This window comes from Leopardus geoffroyi, chromosome B2, assembly GCF_018350155.1.
Source record: "Leopardus geoffroyi isolate Oge1 chromosome B2, O.geoffroyi_Oge1_pat1.0, whole genome shotgun sequence".
NCBI lineage: Eukaryota > Metazoa > Chordata > Mammalia > Carnivora > Felidae > Leopardus > Leopardus geoffroyi.
In genome coordinates this window covers 4,305,098-4,321,528 of record NC_059332.1, presented here as the reverse complement: position 1 = coordinate 4,321,528, position 16,431 = coordinate 4,305,098, and the positions used below count along the sequence as shown (strand labels likewise).

The 16,431-nt window shown below is 43.6% G+C and overlaps 1 protein-coding gene across 11 annotated transcripts in view; it reads left to right on the top strand.

The window, feature by feature from the left end:
• Positions 1-16,431, top strand: part of CARMIL1 (capping protein regulator and myosin 1 linker 1) — a 310,299-nt gene that overhangs the window by 233,716 nt on the left and 60,152 nt on the right. For all 11 annotated transcript variants that reach the window (XM_045497187.1, XM_045497188.1, XM_045497184.1 and 8 more), the window contains 3 exons: positions 2,805-2,980; positions 5,992-6,079; positions 9,451-9,600. In XM_045497187.1, the coding sequence (XP_045353143.1) occupies positions 2,805-2,980; positions 5,992-6,079; positions 9,451-9,600 (414 nt within the window). The remainder of the gene's footprint in view (positions 1-2,804; positions 2,981-5,991; positions 6,080-9,450; positions 9,601-16,431) is intronic.

Sequence of the window (16,431 nt, the reverse complement as noted above, 5' to 3'; positions counted from 1 at the left end):
TATGATCCAATAATTCCAATACTGAGTATTTACCCAAAGAAAACAGAAACACAAATTCGAAAAGATGTATCCACCTGTATGTTTATTGCAGCATTACGTACGATAGCCGAGATACGGAAGTAGCCCATTGTCCAACAGTCGATGAATGGACACACACACACACACACACACACACACACACACACACACACAGTGGAATATTACTCGACAACAAAAAAGGAATGAGATGTTGCCATTTGCAGTCAGCACAGAGCCCACTTTGGATCCTCTGTCCCTGTCTCTCTCCGCCCCTCCATATTTGTGCGTTCTCTCTTTCTCTCTAAAATAAACATTCAAAAAATCTTTAAAAAAATGAATAACCATTAAAAGAAAGTCTAAAACAGTAAAATGCGTGTCGTGTTTCTGAGTAGAAGAGACGGGATCCCATGATGCCAGTTTTTCCAAAACTCATCTATTCTTGGACACAATTCAGTGGAAATTCCAACAGATTTTTAACAGACCTTGACAAAGCTAATTCTGAGTATATGGAAAAGCAGTGCTCGAAATAGCTCAGATGCTTACGAAGAGCAAGATGGTTGGTAGTCTTGCTTAACAATGTATTAGGACGTATCATAATTAGGACAGTGAGCAGAGGTAGACAAACCAATGCAACAGAGAGAGAGAAAACTAGCCGAGAAAAGATGCACTGTTCAGTACCCACATTCGGTGAGTCCCTGGGCTTGTAACACTTTTTTTATGTTTTTAGAGATGTCCCAAGAGGTGTGCTAGGTCCTGGCGATAAAGGGTAGGAGTTCGCGGTTGCCGTCAGGTGCAAGTTGTACGTCTGGAGTCCGGTGCCTCTAACTCTCCATGAACTTCTAAAGTTACACGCAAAATTTTATACTATTCTGAGTTGAGCGTTCATCAGATTCTCAAAGGGGTTCTTTCACACCCAAGGGGCTAAAAGGTACTGCATTCTTGACCATTTTATGACGCATTTAATTTCTGAGATCCCCACCAGATGCTAGGTGTTACCAAAGAATGTCATGAAACACAGCTTGGGGTGTAAAGGCCATAAAGACAGTAAGATCAAGAAGGTCACCTCAAAGAGGTAATGCTTGAACTAAGCTGAATGTGGAGGAGTATAGATTCTTATCGGAAAGGCTGGACTGCTATGCGGTCTGGACCGGAGTGTGTGTCTTTTCATGCCAACGAGGAAAATAATCTGTCTTACACGATCTTATTTGCATTGCTTGTAGCTTTCTCGGAGTAATGTGCAAAACCGGTAATTCGAGTTACAATAGGGGCAGAATGCTGTCAAAATAGGAGTTGCTTTTGGAAACTTCTCAGGTGGCTGCCTTCCCCTCCCCCCACCTCTATGCTTCACAAGATCCTGCCATTCTGCTTCCCAGCCTGTAGCAGAACGAGAGATGTCACTAGTGGGATTGGGCTTGGATGTGAATATGTGAGCGGACAGAGCCTGTACCCATCTGTCCAGGATAATGCCACTTTGTCCTTGTTCACACCAGAATAGTAATGGCATCACGCTGGCTTCCAGAAACTGAGATCTTACCGTTAAAAGTAGTATCTGTGGAAACAGATTCATGATATGATCTGTGATAGACTAACTTTTTAAAAAACTTTTTTTTAATATTTATTTTTGAGAGAGACAGAGACAGAGTGTGAGCAGGGGAGGGGCAGAGAGAGAGGGAGACACGGAATCCGAAGCAGGCTCTAGGCTCTGAGCTGTCAGCACAGAGCCCAGTGTGGGGCTCGAACTCACAGACCACAAGATTGTGACCTGAGCTCAACCGACTGAGCCACACAGGCACCCTGACGAAACTTTGACTGCATGCTGGGCATTATACTACATACTTTATGTGTGTAATGTCCTTTTATCTTCAATGATCTTGGAAGGCAAGGACTTTTTTATTTGCCATTTTATACACGAGCAAAGTAAAATTAGGAAAGCCGTAACAGCCCGGTATCACTCAGCTACAGTTCAGATTTAGATCTGACACGAATACTGGTGCCATTTTCACACACTACAAGCCGTCTCGTCCATGTCAGGCAAGTTATTTAACTTTCTCTAGCTCACATTCTTCAATTACAAAATGGTGATCGTGTGAACCCCTACCCCGCCCCCCATCGTCACAGATGTCGGGAGGATAAAATGTGGAGAAAGATTTGACAAACTCTAGAGTGCTCCTTAAGCATGTTTTGAGTGTTGTTTGTAAAGTGCCCCGTAAATGTTTGTGTCCGTCATCCATGTTGTTTCTTGTTGTTGTAGCAATTACAGTTCGACTCAGCACTAAAACTTTTCTTTTAAAAGAATAAATCTGTGGAATTCTTTTTTTTTTTTTTTGCTACTGATGTTTTGATAGAGCTCTTGAATGGTTCGCCCTGATTTGGGGTTTCTGTGATTTACAAAATCACGCAAGAGGTCAAGTTCGATCTAGTCAAAGGGCACCTGTTGCTTTATTTTCTAGCAGCAGGGGGAACTAGCTGGTGTGGTAAGGTGGCGAGTAAAGGCTCGATGTCCTTTGACATCTTTTCACGAATGCCTGGCATCAAGCGCACCTGGCACAGCCAGCCACTTCCGATGCCGGCCTGCCAGGTATTTAAAGTGATTACCTGAGATCAGTGCTCATCAACGGTCACAGGTCACCCCGGGGCGGCTCAGAATCCTTAACCGTGCTCCACGCTCCCTCTTGGGCCCCGCCGTCCAAGGGCTCAGCGTCATGCTATAACCACCTTTCAGGCTTATGGCAGGTGCGTCCTGTGCCCCGCCATCACCTCTCCCCTGCGCTCGTGCCACACTGCAGGTGCTGCTCGAGTCCATGGTCGACGCTGCCGAGGATCTGTGTCCCAACGTGATGAAGAAAGCCCACATCCGACAAGACTTGATTCGTGCCAGCACTGAAAAGATCTCCATCCCACGTACCTTTGTTAAGAATGTCCTGTTGGAGCAGTCTGGAATTGACATCCTTAACAAAATTAGGTAGGTTTACGATGTTAATAAACCGAGGCTCTGTGGTTTCCGTGAATGCCGTGGGAGCAGCCGCGAAGACCGTTACTGTTGGCTGTCTCCGTATATAACGCGTGAGGCATGTCTGATAGGCGCCGACTGTATATAAATAGAGCTGTGCATAAATGCATAGGTTTACACATTTCCACAAGAACGCGTGCGTTACTAAAAAGCATACAGCTAACTGCTCTTTTTAAGGGTTTTATTTCCTGTAGAAACTCAGGTGGTTCCCAGTCTGAGTGATGCTCCACGAGTTCTCATTGTGTCTCAGTTGGGGAATCAGTGGACTGGAAACCAGATCCAGGCTCAGCAATATTTGAACTTCCCCATCTCTTCCATTTTAACCGTTTCTTATTGATAAGAGTATTTAGATGGAGCAAAAAAAAAATTAAAAATTAAAAAAAATTTAAAAAAACCCAGCTCTCCTCTGAAGAATTAGGAGTTGTGTCAACACATAGTGAATGATGCGTAACTGAATGACAGCCTTTGAGAAAAAGAATTAAAAGAAGCCAAAAACGTTACACAATCTAGATACTGAAGCTTGATCTTGGGGCTTTGAGGGTCGAGGATTTTTGCAGTAATGGGACAGTCTCGGGTCTAACTAAGATGCAGCCATGTGTGTGTTGGGGTTTCTAAAAATAAAAGATTCTAGTGCCGACTCAGCTGAATGATACAGTTTGAAGGAACTGAGAAATGAAAAGACGTGTAGAGGATTTACAGGACCCCGCAGATTAGTGATTTTATCAACTCTAGCTAGCCCTTACGAGGTATGCTTTCATATTTCTTGAACCTAGAGTTTTGGGATTTTTGTTGAGGCCCCTTATGTATGAAGAAGGAAAAGATGTATTGGCCGCCATTCTTCCGTCATAATGGATTGAACTGCCAATGGACCGTACTCTGATGCCTTTATTGCACCAAATTCTGTCAAATATGGTCGCTTCTTTTGAAAAGGGGCAGATTCTGAAAAGTGAACAGCAGTATAGAACGCTTTACATCAGTGACTCGCCTCCGTGTTCATTAAGTCCCTGCCTGGCTTTTTATAACATATCGCCCTGAGCACTGGTGGGATGAAAATTGCACATCTACACCTGTGTAGACATTCAGGTACATCTGTGCAATGGGGCTTAAGTGGAATCATTCCCCCTACAAAGTTTGCAGTTTGGAAGTTCAATAAGGAAGTATAATATCCAGTAACAAAATGATAGAACCATCCTGAGACTTTTTTTTTTAAGTGTATTGTATTTAAAGGATCATTTTTGGTGCTACAACTTGAGACAGATAAACCACCCCTCCCCAGTTCAGGGTGGGGTGGAGAGAACCGGAGATAGACTACTGATTCTATAGTTTTATGAGGGAGTAAATTTTCCAAACATGGCTGAAAAAAGGAGAGGAAATGCTTGTTATAATGAGATTCCCAGCCCCCCACCTACTCCCCCAGAGGTTTGGGTGGGACCCAGTAATCTGTATTTTTAATGAGACCCAGGTGAATTTTGTCAGTGGACGCCTCTGGGGAATAATAAAGTATTAGATAAACCAAGTGGCTACTGGGACCTTGTTTCGGAGACAGGAATGAATGAAACGTCCTTTTATCTTCAGCCTAGGAAAATTTTTAATGGAGGCATCAAAGAGTTAGTGCCTCCGTTTTCCCACCCTGCCATCCGAAATCTTCCTTGGCAGAAAACTCCCAATGCCAATTACTGCCTTTAGGTTAGAAAGGTTTTTCCCTGTTACACAAATATACTTTCAACCTTAGCTTTGTGATTAAATAATTTTATTTTGATAACTCCTTTCCCTGCTGTCAAAACTTTACAATTCTTGACTTCAAGAGCAGACGGAACTCATGAGTCGATGTGGGAGTGTGGGTATGTATCTCTTTAGCACATTCACCTTGAAATGCATTGTGCATTTATGTACATTTGTGCGTATGTGCATTTAGGTAGGACTAGTCAGACTGAAGACACAGTAATGGAGTTTGAATTCTTGGGAATACCACATAGGTAAAATTCTGACTAAAATACCAGCTATCCGACTGACAGCTTGGTGGCCGATTTATTAGTGAAAACTCTAAAATTAACTAGTGTGTTACTTTCTGTTGTCTGGACTCCTGCGTAAGGTCAGGCAAGAGACACTAAAACTGAACATCATGGTAACTTCTGTTCATCAAAGGCAAAAGAACAGTGAGTTTATAATAGTTTGAAGGCAAAAGCAGTTCAATGTGGTACCATTTGGTTGGCACAAACTTTTTTTTCAAGGTGGGGGAAATGCATATTAAAGTAATAACAAAATTAAGGCAGAAACAGAGAGGGAGGCAAACCATAAGAGACTCTTAAATACAGAGAACAAACTGAGGGTTGCTGGAGGGGGGCAGGGATGGGCTAACGGGGGGATGGGCATTGAGGGGGGCACCTGTTGGGATGAGCACTGGGTATTATATGTAAGTGAGGAATCCCCAGGTTCTACTCCTGAGACCAATACTACACCGGATGTTAACTGATGTGAATTTAAATAAAATAAAATAAATAACATAAAATAAAATAAAATAAAATAAAATAAAATCAAGATCTCAAAGAGGAAAAAAATAAATAAAGTAATAACCAGAGTTCAACAATCAGACTTTCTTAATTTACTCCAGCCCGGGTTTGTTTGCATTTATGGCAATGGATGGATTGTTCCTTGCCACATGGCACGTGGTTCCCATTAAGTTTGTCTTGATCCAGATGTTTTCCATTTCTCCCACTAAATCTTGAGTTTTGAAATTACAGAGGCAGGTTGAAATTGGTAAAGAAAGTCCGCTACCTGTGTGTTTATGGCAGTGTTTAAGGCTTCTTTCTGGGAATCCTTGGCCCCGTTCACACCTCCTCATATCCTGTTTCCAAAGACGGAAACAGAATCACAGTTGACCTTGCCAACAGAGCGTCGGGGTGGGTGATGTTTTCCCCTCGCACAGATGAAAACGCTACCATGTGCTTTTGATGTCCACACAGTGAAGTGAAGTTGACAGTGGCCTCCTTCCTGTCTGATCGGATTGTGGACGAAATTCTGGATGCGCTCTCACACTGCCATCATAAACTGGTGAGTGCCATGGACATCTTGAGTGGGACTTCCGTTGTCGTCTGCCATGATGCAGGGCAGGCTCCGGTTTGGGGATATGGCTTCCTTTCTACGTTTTCCTCCTTCGCCAGCCCTGTGGGCCAAGACCCTACCTTTGCTCCTACGTTTCTTCCAGACGTTCTAGAGCATGCTAGAATTTCTCCAGAAGGCATGGCAGGGAGAGAAGCAGAAGTGATGGCATCCAGAAATTTCGTCATCCACCTATAATGCAGGTCAAGGGTTTTGTTAGGAAATAATGCGGAGACTGGGATCTAAAGATATTTTAGATTATTTCATCTTCGTGTGCTCATTTTGTTGGTCTCTGATATGATAATTTGAGAATGGAATATTCTTGAGAACATGAGGCTAGGGAAATGAAATGTTTGGAGACCAAAGAAAGGCAAGAGTGAAATGGACACATTCTAGGGATTGATAGCCGCTGAGCGTCCAGCCAGGCCTCTTGGATATAACTGAGGTAAAGAAATCAATTTTCTTTATCTAGAGACGGGTTTTACCAAGGTAGAAGACTTTACTTCCAATATCGGTGCGTATAAAAAATATATCAGCACCTTCAGGTGTTTTGAACTTCAGGAAGTCCTCTGAGGCGCAGATGAAGGTTTTGTTACTGTTATATCTTGTGTCTCAAACACAATAGCAACGTGATGCGGTGCGGATCTCTGAAGTGAGTTCTGACATTTCCCCAGTGAAGCGTTTCAGGTTAACTGTGCAGGCTGGAGATACCCAGTCTTAGGGCACTGAATCGTTGGTGACACCAGAGAACGCCACAGGAACGGCAACGGTAACCGCTTCTTCTCCGCGAGGCAGACGATGTGAATATTTTGAAAAACTCATTTCAGAAAAAGGCATAAGGCTGTCCTCTAAAAATGAAAGGTAGAACAGACATCTCCAGCGGTGATGTGGACTAGAGCTGGCCCACCAACCAATGGGCACCAGTCCCTGACGAGGTTCAACCACGAGGAAACATGGAGAAACTTCTAGAGCAATTTGAAATGGCCGTAATACGAAACATGTTATTTTTCCAATGTGTTATTGTTTTTTAATTTTCTTTTCACGTTTATTTATTTTTGAGAGAGAGAGACAACACGAGTGGAGGGGGGACAGAGAGAGAGGGAGACACAGAATCTGAAGCAGGCTCCAGGCTCCGAGCTGTCAGCACAGAGCCCGACGCGGGGCTCGAACTCACGAGCCGTGAGATCGTGACCTGAGTTGAAGTCAGACGCTTAACTGAACCACCCAGACGCCCCACTGTTTTATTTTTATTGTTTTTTATCAGGAAACTGGTTTGTGGCAAATTGGAAATACAAAAAACTGGTTCATCACCACAGAGGATTTAGGAAGCACTAGTTTCTAGTTTATGGCACAGTCATTGTTTAGAGCCCCCAAACCGGACTTTTTCTTTCTTTCTTTTTTTTTTTTTTTTAAGTTTATTTATTTTGAGAGAGAGAGAGAAAGAGAGTGTGCATGCGGTAGGAATGGGCAGAGAAAGAGGGAGAGGGAGAGAGAGAATCCCAAGTAGGCTGGGCTCTCTCAGCACAGAGCCCAACACAGGGCCCGGCGCCACAAACAGTGAGATCGTGACCTGAGCCCAAGTCGAGAGGCGGTCACTTAACCAGCTGAGCCACCCAGAAACCCCAAGACTTTTTCTTTCTTTCTTTTTTTTATTTTTTTTTATTTTTGGGACAGAGAGAGACAGAGCATGAACGGGGGAGGGGCAGAGAGAGAGGGAGACAAAGAATCGGAAACAGGCTCCAGGCTCTGAGCCATCAGCCCAGAGCCTGACGCGGGGCTCGAACTCACATACCGTGAGATCGTGACCCGGCTGAAGTCGGACGCTTAACCGACTGCGCCACCCAGGCGCCCCTTTTTCTTTCTTAAATAAGCAAAAGCAAAAAAAAAATCTATGGAGCGTCCTTTACAGAAACAGTTTATAACCCACGGCTGCAGGGACAGTCTCAAAATGCCCACTTGATATTGTGTCAACATGACCGTATGCGAGCACCCACACTGAAAGGTGGAATTTTTCACTTTTTTTTTTCAACGTTTTTTATTTTATTTTTGGGACAGAGAGAGACAGAGCATGAACGGGGGAGGGGCAGAGAGAGAGGGAGACACAGAATCGGAAACCGGCTCCAGGCTCCGAGCCATCAGCCCAGAGCCTGACGCAGGGCTCAAACTCACGGACCGCGAGATCGTGACCTGGCTGAAGTCGGACGCTTAACCGACTGCGCCACCCAGGCGCCCCTCACTTTTTTTTTTTTTAATTTGTCTTTCTTTGAAGCATTTACTCGGAAAATATTGACATTTTCTTTTTACAGTTTAAAAAAGAATTGTGTGGGTGTTCTTTTGTATTGAGCTGTATTTTAATACTCTGCTAATTTAGATTATAAGAAGAGAGCTTAACTGCTGTGTGAAAGAAATAGTATCTAAAAGAGGAAATTTTGTTTTCAAAGGCATTCCAAGTACTTAATACTTTCTCCATTTGAAGTTTAGAGTATACCCAGAGCTTCTGTAGTATTGTCAACTGGTCCTCAACGTTTCAAAAAAAAAATTTTTTTTATGTTTATTTATCTTTGAGAGAGAAAGAGCTCGAGCAGGGGAGGGGCAGAGAGAGAGAGGGAGACACAGAATTCAAAGCAGCCTTAGGCTCTGAGCTGTCAGCCCAGAGCCCGACGCGGGGCTCGAACCCACGAACCGTGAGATCCTGACCTGAGCGGAAGTTGGATGCTTAACCGGCTGAGCCACCCAGGCGCCCCGTGGTTCTCGTCATTTCAAAAGAATTGAATCAAAGTTGCTGGTGATGAACCAGCTCAACCCTAGAGTTCATTAATTTCAGCCCAGTTTATTCTGCCTCTTACCATTAGATTTTTTAGGGTTACTTAAAGCATAACATGGGAAATTAGTAAATCCTATCCGATATGGTATTCATTACATGAAAAAAGCCAGCAGCAATTAGTTTTGTTAGCAATTTCCTTCCTTTCAGCCCTTAAAAATAGTGAAGGTTGGAATCATTTTATTTCCCCTCATTAGATACTTTTAAAACACTGACTAGAGCAAGAAATTATTTCAGAGGAAATATGAAATAGTTTATAAAAAGGACACGCCTTTTTTTCTTCTCGACTACGTATTCTCATTTAATAAGGCAGGTTTGGTATTTCTTGCCTCAAACCGTTCACCCTCCAAAGAAAGATAGTAAGAGGTAAGTCATTCAGGTGTGAGTGGATTAAGCACAGTCACTGCGCCGCCTTGTGGAAGCTATCTTCCAGAATTCGGCTCACCTGCCCTCCCCTTGCCTCTGTGCTTTTTCCTCTTTGTACCCGTCTTGACTCTCTTAGGCTGACCATTTCAGCCGACGGGGCAAGACCCTTCCCCAGCCGGAGTCCTCAGAGATTGAGCTGGCCGAGGAGAAGCCAGCCAAACGCTCCGTCCTCACGGTGGAGGAGCTCACAGACATGGATCATTTGGAAGATCTGGATGCTTGTATGGTAAGACGCCCCCTTGGGTGATCCCCTCGCCCCATCACCACTGGGCTCTCGCCACCAATCTGATGATGGGAAAAATCTCCCCTTTGCAAACCAGACCAAATAAAACTCCCTCCCAGAAGCCATCCTTTCGGAAACTTTTTGCTCACGGAGACTGTTAATGAGGTCAGTAAGGCTGAAGCTTCAGGCCTGCTGAGGCCCTGTACCTTACTTTGGATTTGTAATTTTATAAACCTTCTATTCTATTCTATTCTATTCTATTCTATTCTATTCTATTCTATTCTATTCTATTCTGTTGTTTTCTGTTCTGTTCTGTTCTATTCTGTTCTATTATATTCTGTTCTATTCTGTTCTGTTCTATTCTGTTCTATTCTGTTCTGTTCTATTCTGTTCTATTCTATTCTATTCTGTTCTATTCTGTTCTATTCTATTCTGTTTTATATTCGAGTATAGTTAACATGCAGTGCAATCCTAGTTTCAGGAGTAGAATTTGGTGATTTAGCACTTACATGTAACGCCCGCTGCTCACCACAGCAAGTGCCCTCCTTAATCCCCATCCCCTGTGTCACCCATCCCCTACGCACCTCCCCACCGGTCACCATTAGTTTGTTCTCTGTAGTTAAGCGTCTGTTTCTTGGTTTGTGTGTGTGTCTTTCTCTCTCTCTCTTTTTTCCCTTTGCTTGTATTTTGTTTCTTAAAACTTTCCTTAAAGAGTACGGCATCCATACCCCTTTCAAGAAAAAGTTGTAGAAGTCTCAGTGAGCATAAATCTTGGATCTGTCCCTCTAGCCACAGTGGAAAGATTCCCAAGTTACTTAGGAGAAGTTGACTATTTAACTTGGGAAGCTCATTTGTGACAGGAAAACATTTTTAAATAAATGCCATGAAAAAAAGGGGGGGAGGACTGTTTCCAAAACAAAATAGTAGGATGATAGTTCTCTCTTGGTCCTAGACTTTTTTTTTCTCTGTTGCTTCTTCCTGTTTTTAATGTGCATAATTTGGGGGGTATACTCTTAAATTTGCACTTCCTATTTAGTTTATATTCTGTTTAATTCCGTTGAGCCCATGTGCTTTAGAAGATGGATTGTGTACGCAGTGTATACGTAGCGGTAGGTCTTGATTCCTTCTTCACTGCCAGAACTTCATGTGTGGTATCCGTCTGGCCACATAACCAGAGTGTTCAGCCTGTTGATCTTGTTTTTTCCTCTGAGGACAGTTTTACTTAAGTTTCTATGTCATTATTTTAAAATGTGTATTATTAGTACAGTTGCTTCCTACTTTTGCATGAAAACAGTTGTATGTGCCTCTGTATTCAATATTTTTATGTTTCACTAAAATAATTCATTTTGTAGGGATTCCTTGTAATCTGAGAGAATGCTCCTGGGAGTACCCGGGCTACCTCTTTGCCCAAATGTTTCTGCATCAGCTAATAATTCTAGTAATTTTTTGTACTCAGCGACTGTCAGGAATGATAGTTGTTTCTAACTTCTAAAACCAAGGATCTGACGTGGCTGCTATTATTTTTCTAGCCCAGGGGAAAATATCATGCTTTAAGTGGTTCCTTATTTATAGACCATTGTTATCTGTTAAAGCCGATGAGTAAATTAGTTGAGTATTTTCCAGGTGAAACCCTATCGTGTACAGGAAGGCTAGCAAAGAAAGCCTAAAATAGAATCCAGATTCCAAATAGCATTCTAGTATAACTAAAGATGACAAATAATTTGCTATGTAAGTGTTTGTAAGTGTATTTGGTCTACGTCGAGGGCATTATCGGGTTTTTAAAAAGTTGCTTGGCTAGTATATTGTAAAATGTATCTCTAGTAAGTATTTTTTATTTTGTTTGCATAGGCAATGGAAGTTAACATTGGGTAATTATTCCAGAAAGCTCTTAGGCTAACCCTAAAAGAAAATGACTTTGTAATAGGAAATAGATTTGAATTCAAAATTCAGAATTATCTCTACATATCGCATTTCCTGCCAGAATTATTTGGTCCTGTCTGGGTTGGGAAGGAGTAAAGAAAATACGAGCTAGTAAGATATATTTGGTTGCACTGATAAGTGGTTTAGGATGAAGGTGTGTTGGCTAAGAAAGACGGGCTTAGCTACTGTTTCATTGTATAAACTTTGTTTTTGTTTGATTGATTTGGTTTCGTCATGGGAAAGAAAGAGAAAGGGGGTTTGGGTCTCCTTAAATAAAGGGGGTGGGATAAGAGTAGAGGAGAAGAATCTTTCTTTCGATTTATTTTTTATTGAGATGTAATTGACATGTAACACTGTTTTAGTGTTATTCACTTACTTAGTTTTAAAGTAACTCTGCACCCGATGTGAGGCTCGAACTCATAACCCCTGAGATCAAGGGTCGCGTGCTGTACTGAGACTGCCAGGCGCCCCGACATTGTTTTACTTTTGAGGGTGTACAACATGATGATTGAACACATGTATATGTTGTAAAATTGTGACCACAAGAAGTTCAGTTAACTTCCATCACAACATTTATGAATTTTTTTTAGCTTATTTATTTTTGAGAGAGACTGTGCAAGTGAGTGCCGGGGAGGGGCAGAGAGAGAGAGAGAGAGAGAGAGAGAGAGAGAGAGAGAGAGAATCCCAAGAAGGTTCCAAGCTGATAGCACAGAGCCTGACACAGGGCTTGATGTGGGGCTCGATGCGGGGCCCGATCCCATGACTGTGAGATTGTGACCTGAGCTGAAATCAAGAGTCAGTCACTTACCTGTCTCAGCCCCCCAGGAGCCCCTGTGGTTATACATTTTTTGTTCCCTGTGATAACTGTTACCATGTACTCTTAGCAATTTTCAAATGTGCAGTGGGTATTAACAGTACTTACAGTATATTATGGTGTTACAGTGTATTAGGTATATTCCATTCCTAGGACTTGTTTATCTGATGACTACAAGTTTGTACCTTTTTTAATTTTTTGGTTTTTTTTTTTAATGTTTATTTAAAAAAAATTTTTTTAACGTTTATTTATTTTTGAGACACAGAGAGAGAGAGCATGAACAGGGGAGGGTCAGAGAAAGAGGGAGACACAGAATCTGAAACAGGCTCCAGGCTCTGAGCTGTCAGCACAGAGCCTGACGCGAGGCCTGAACCCACAGACCGCAAGATCATGACCTGATCGCTTCTCGGCCTTTTGGCTAAGATCAAGTGAAGATCATGACCTGAGCCAAAGTCGGACGCTTAACTGACTGAGCCACCCAGGTGCCCCAGTATTTATTTATTTTTGAGGGAGACAGAGACAGAGCATGAGCAGGGCAGTGGCAGAGAGAGAGAGGGAGGGAGAGAGAGAATCTAAAGCAGGCTTCAGGCTCTGAGCCATCAGCACAGAGCCCGATGCAGGGCTCAAACCCACAAGCCGAGAGATCATGACCTGAGCCGGAGTCGGATGCTCAACCGACTGAGCCACCCAGGAGCCCCACATACCCTTTTTTAAAGATGCAGATGCCGATTATATTTTAAAACAGACATGCAAGACCACCATCGGGACGAAAGGGCAAACCACACCGCAGGCGTACCCGGCACGGAGTGGCTTCTGTTTTACAAAAAACCGTTCCTGTTGCCGTGACACACAGGAAGCAGGAGTAGGTGGAGGTCTCTCAGAACCTCGTCCCGAGGATGACCCCAGTTGAAAGGCTGGTCTCCTCCTGGTTCCGACCGCCAGCAAGCATTGAGGGCCGTTGCTGACATGAGCCCCTGTTGAATCGTGGGACGGAGCCGGGCGTTCGGTGTTGAGCGTGTGACAGAAATGCAGGATGGAGCTTTCTATAAAAAGGCAGATACGCGGGCAGAATTTTTTTAAGTCGTGAAAATGGCATTTTTTCCCTGCTCCGACTAATGCGTTTAATCATTGTTTTAACTGAGCTAATGACTTGTCAAGTAGCAGGAAACCCGGGCTGAGTTCGCTGGTAGTTTAATGAGAGAGAACGTGTGTGTGTAGAAGGTGCACATCACATTTGTGCTGTAACGAGTGTCTCGATAACGCACAGCCTCACCCTCGATTCGAAGCCACGGATAGCGGTATACGCTGCTCCTCTACCGCCGGGATCCCTCTCCTAAAGAAAATCAATTTTCTGAGCTTTTGGGCTCTTTACCCTAAGTCAGTGGCACAAATTCAGGGCTAATTTACAAGCAAAAGAGGATTCGTTTCACCTTTGAAAATTACCTGCCATGCCACCTGTCGTAATCAGAGCGGCAAATCATTTTCTCACTGACGTCCATTTCCAAATATTCACGTTGTGGTCCTCATGTGGTGCCGTTTTAAAAGGTTTCAAGTACAAATTTCCAAGGGAGAGACCTTTACTTGGTTTTGGTGTTCTTTTTTTTTTTTTAATATTTATTTTTTGAGAGAGACAGCATGCGAGCAGGGAGGGGCAGAGAGAGAGGGAGACCCAGAATCCGAAGCGGGCTCCAGGCTCCAAGCCGTCAGCACAGAGCCCGAGGTGGGGCTCGAACTCACAAACCATGAGATCATGACCTGAGCTGAAGTCGGATGCTCAACCAACTGAGCTTCCCAGGCACCCAGGTTTTGGTTTTCTAAATGAGCCTGTGCCTGTGCCTTGGCAACATTTCTGGCTTACACGATCCAGGAAGTTAGGACATGGGGTTAACTGTGGTGTGGAAAGTTCCCAGAAGCACGAGTGCATCCATGTCTGCCTACAGCCTTTCCCACGTGGGATCGTCAGCCCCTGGCGGGTGGAATCTGTGCCACACGCAGAGCTGGAGGGCTGTGCTGTCGAGTGGCACTTTACTATCGCCTAAAATGTCTGTTGATAGCCCAGCACCCGGGGACACTTTCCCTAGGACATTCCAAAGTGACTTGGACGACTCACCGACCTTCTACTTAGAGATTCTACTTCCAGATTCAGGATCCTGGGATATTTTGGCCTGTGATGCTCGTGACATCTGCTAAATCTATTTTTGAACATTTCTTTAACAAACTTAGTCGAAAATCTGGGCATCTCTTTTTGTCAAACCCCATCTCCAGATATCTTATCATCCTGTTTTCTTCCATTTCTCCCTGGTCCAGGAGTCAGTTCCATTTCAGTGCTTACGTCTCTTTAAAGAATCTATAGTTATAATCCCACTAGGGAAGGTTTAGCACCATAAATTAGAGGTAGAAATTTATATTAGTGGAGGGATTGCCTTTTTGGAGATGGAAACGATAATGTAAATGATTGATTTCTTAAACTTACTCTTTGACTAAGTGAGGGTTGAAATAAGGGTGAGTGAATGGATTGAGAGGCCCCTTGGCTGCTGGGGGAATGCCTGAGACCTGCTAATCAGCCTTAACTTAGCAGTTGTTGAAGGAAAAGGCAGTTTTCTTTAAATAAAAGGGCAGAGTTAGAAAACCGTGTTCAATCAAATAATCATCTTTTTTTTCTTTTTCTTCTAGCTAGAAAGTAAGTAATAAGTGATCTCGTTCAAGTCATGGGTGTCATGGGGGATGGGGAGGGCCCGGGTGGAACAAGAATTACTAGAATAACCTGCTTTTTCCAGCCGGTGTCCACTCTCATAGCCCCAGGGATCTGATGTTGCTTTACTTCAGACAAAATCAGATGGCTTAAAAAGTCATCGCCTTCATTTATTTAACTCAGGTTTATGTAGTACTTAAAATGTGCTAGGTGCTATTATTCTAAGCTCTCTATGAATAGTAACTAGTTTGGTCCTCACAGCAAGCTGTGAATGATAAATATCATGAATATCTTGTGTTTAACAAGTGGGGAAACTGAGGCATGGAAGAGTTAAGTACCTTGTCCAAGTTACCTGAGGCCACCCAAAGGCAGATTTGGGTATCATAGTCTGCGTGTTTAACCAGTCTACTAGAATCAGTATATGGATGTCATATACGGTATGTGTCTTATATCCAAAATCAAATCCTAAGTGAGATTGCTTGATGTAAAATATCTGCTTACTAATTCCAGATTAAATTAGTATGTGAACAGAAACAAACACAAATGAAAGACGTGTGCTGTATGACCATAATGTAAGCCTACAGTTTTTCTTTTAAATTTTTTTAATGCTTATTTTTGAGAGAGAGAGAGAGAGAGAGAGAGAGAGAGTACAGGAGGGGCAGAGAGAGAGAGAGGGAGACACAGAATCTGAAGCAGGCTCCAGGCTCCAAGCTGTCAGCACAGAGCCAGCGCGGGGCTCGAAGTCACGAGCTGTGAGATCATGACCTGAGCCAAAGTTGGACGCTTAACCGACTGAGCCACCCAGGCGCCCCTCTTTTAAATTTTTTTTAATGTTTATTTATTTTTGAGAGACAGCAAGCAGGGGAGGGGCAGAGAGAGAGGGAGACACAGAGTCAGAAGCAGGCTCCAGGCTCCGAGCTGTCGGCACAGAGCCCGACGCGGGGCTCGAACTCACGAACCGAGAGAGCATGGCCTGAGCCCAAGCCAGACGCTTAAGCGACTGAGCCACCCAGGCACCCTGTAGAGTTTTTAACCATTAATGAAAACAGCTTTGTCAAGAGGCACCTGGGTGGCTCAGTCGGTTAAGCGTCCGACTTCAGCTCAGACCATGATCTCTCGGCTCGTGAGTTCGAGCCCCGCGTCGGGCTCTGTGCCGACAGCTCGGAGCCTGGAGCCTGCTTCCGACTCTGTGTCTCCCTCTCTCTCTGCCCCTCCCCAGCTTGCTCTCTGTCTCTCTGTGCCTCTCAAAAATAAATAAACGTTAAAAGAAAAAGCTGATACACTCAATTGTTGGAAATGAGTCTGCCCGCTTTGGACTTACCTGGAATATCCCTTGCCTTTCCATGCTTTATTTTGTTGGTGACAGTGATTAATTAGCTTTCCTAGATGCTTATCATCCCTATGCACA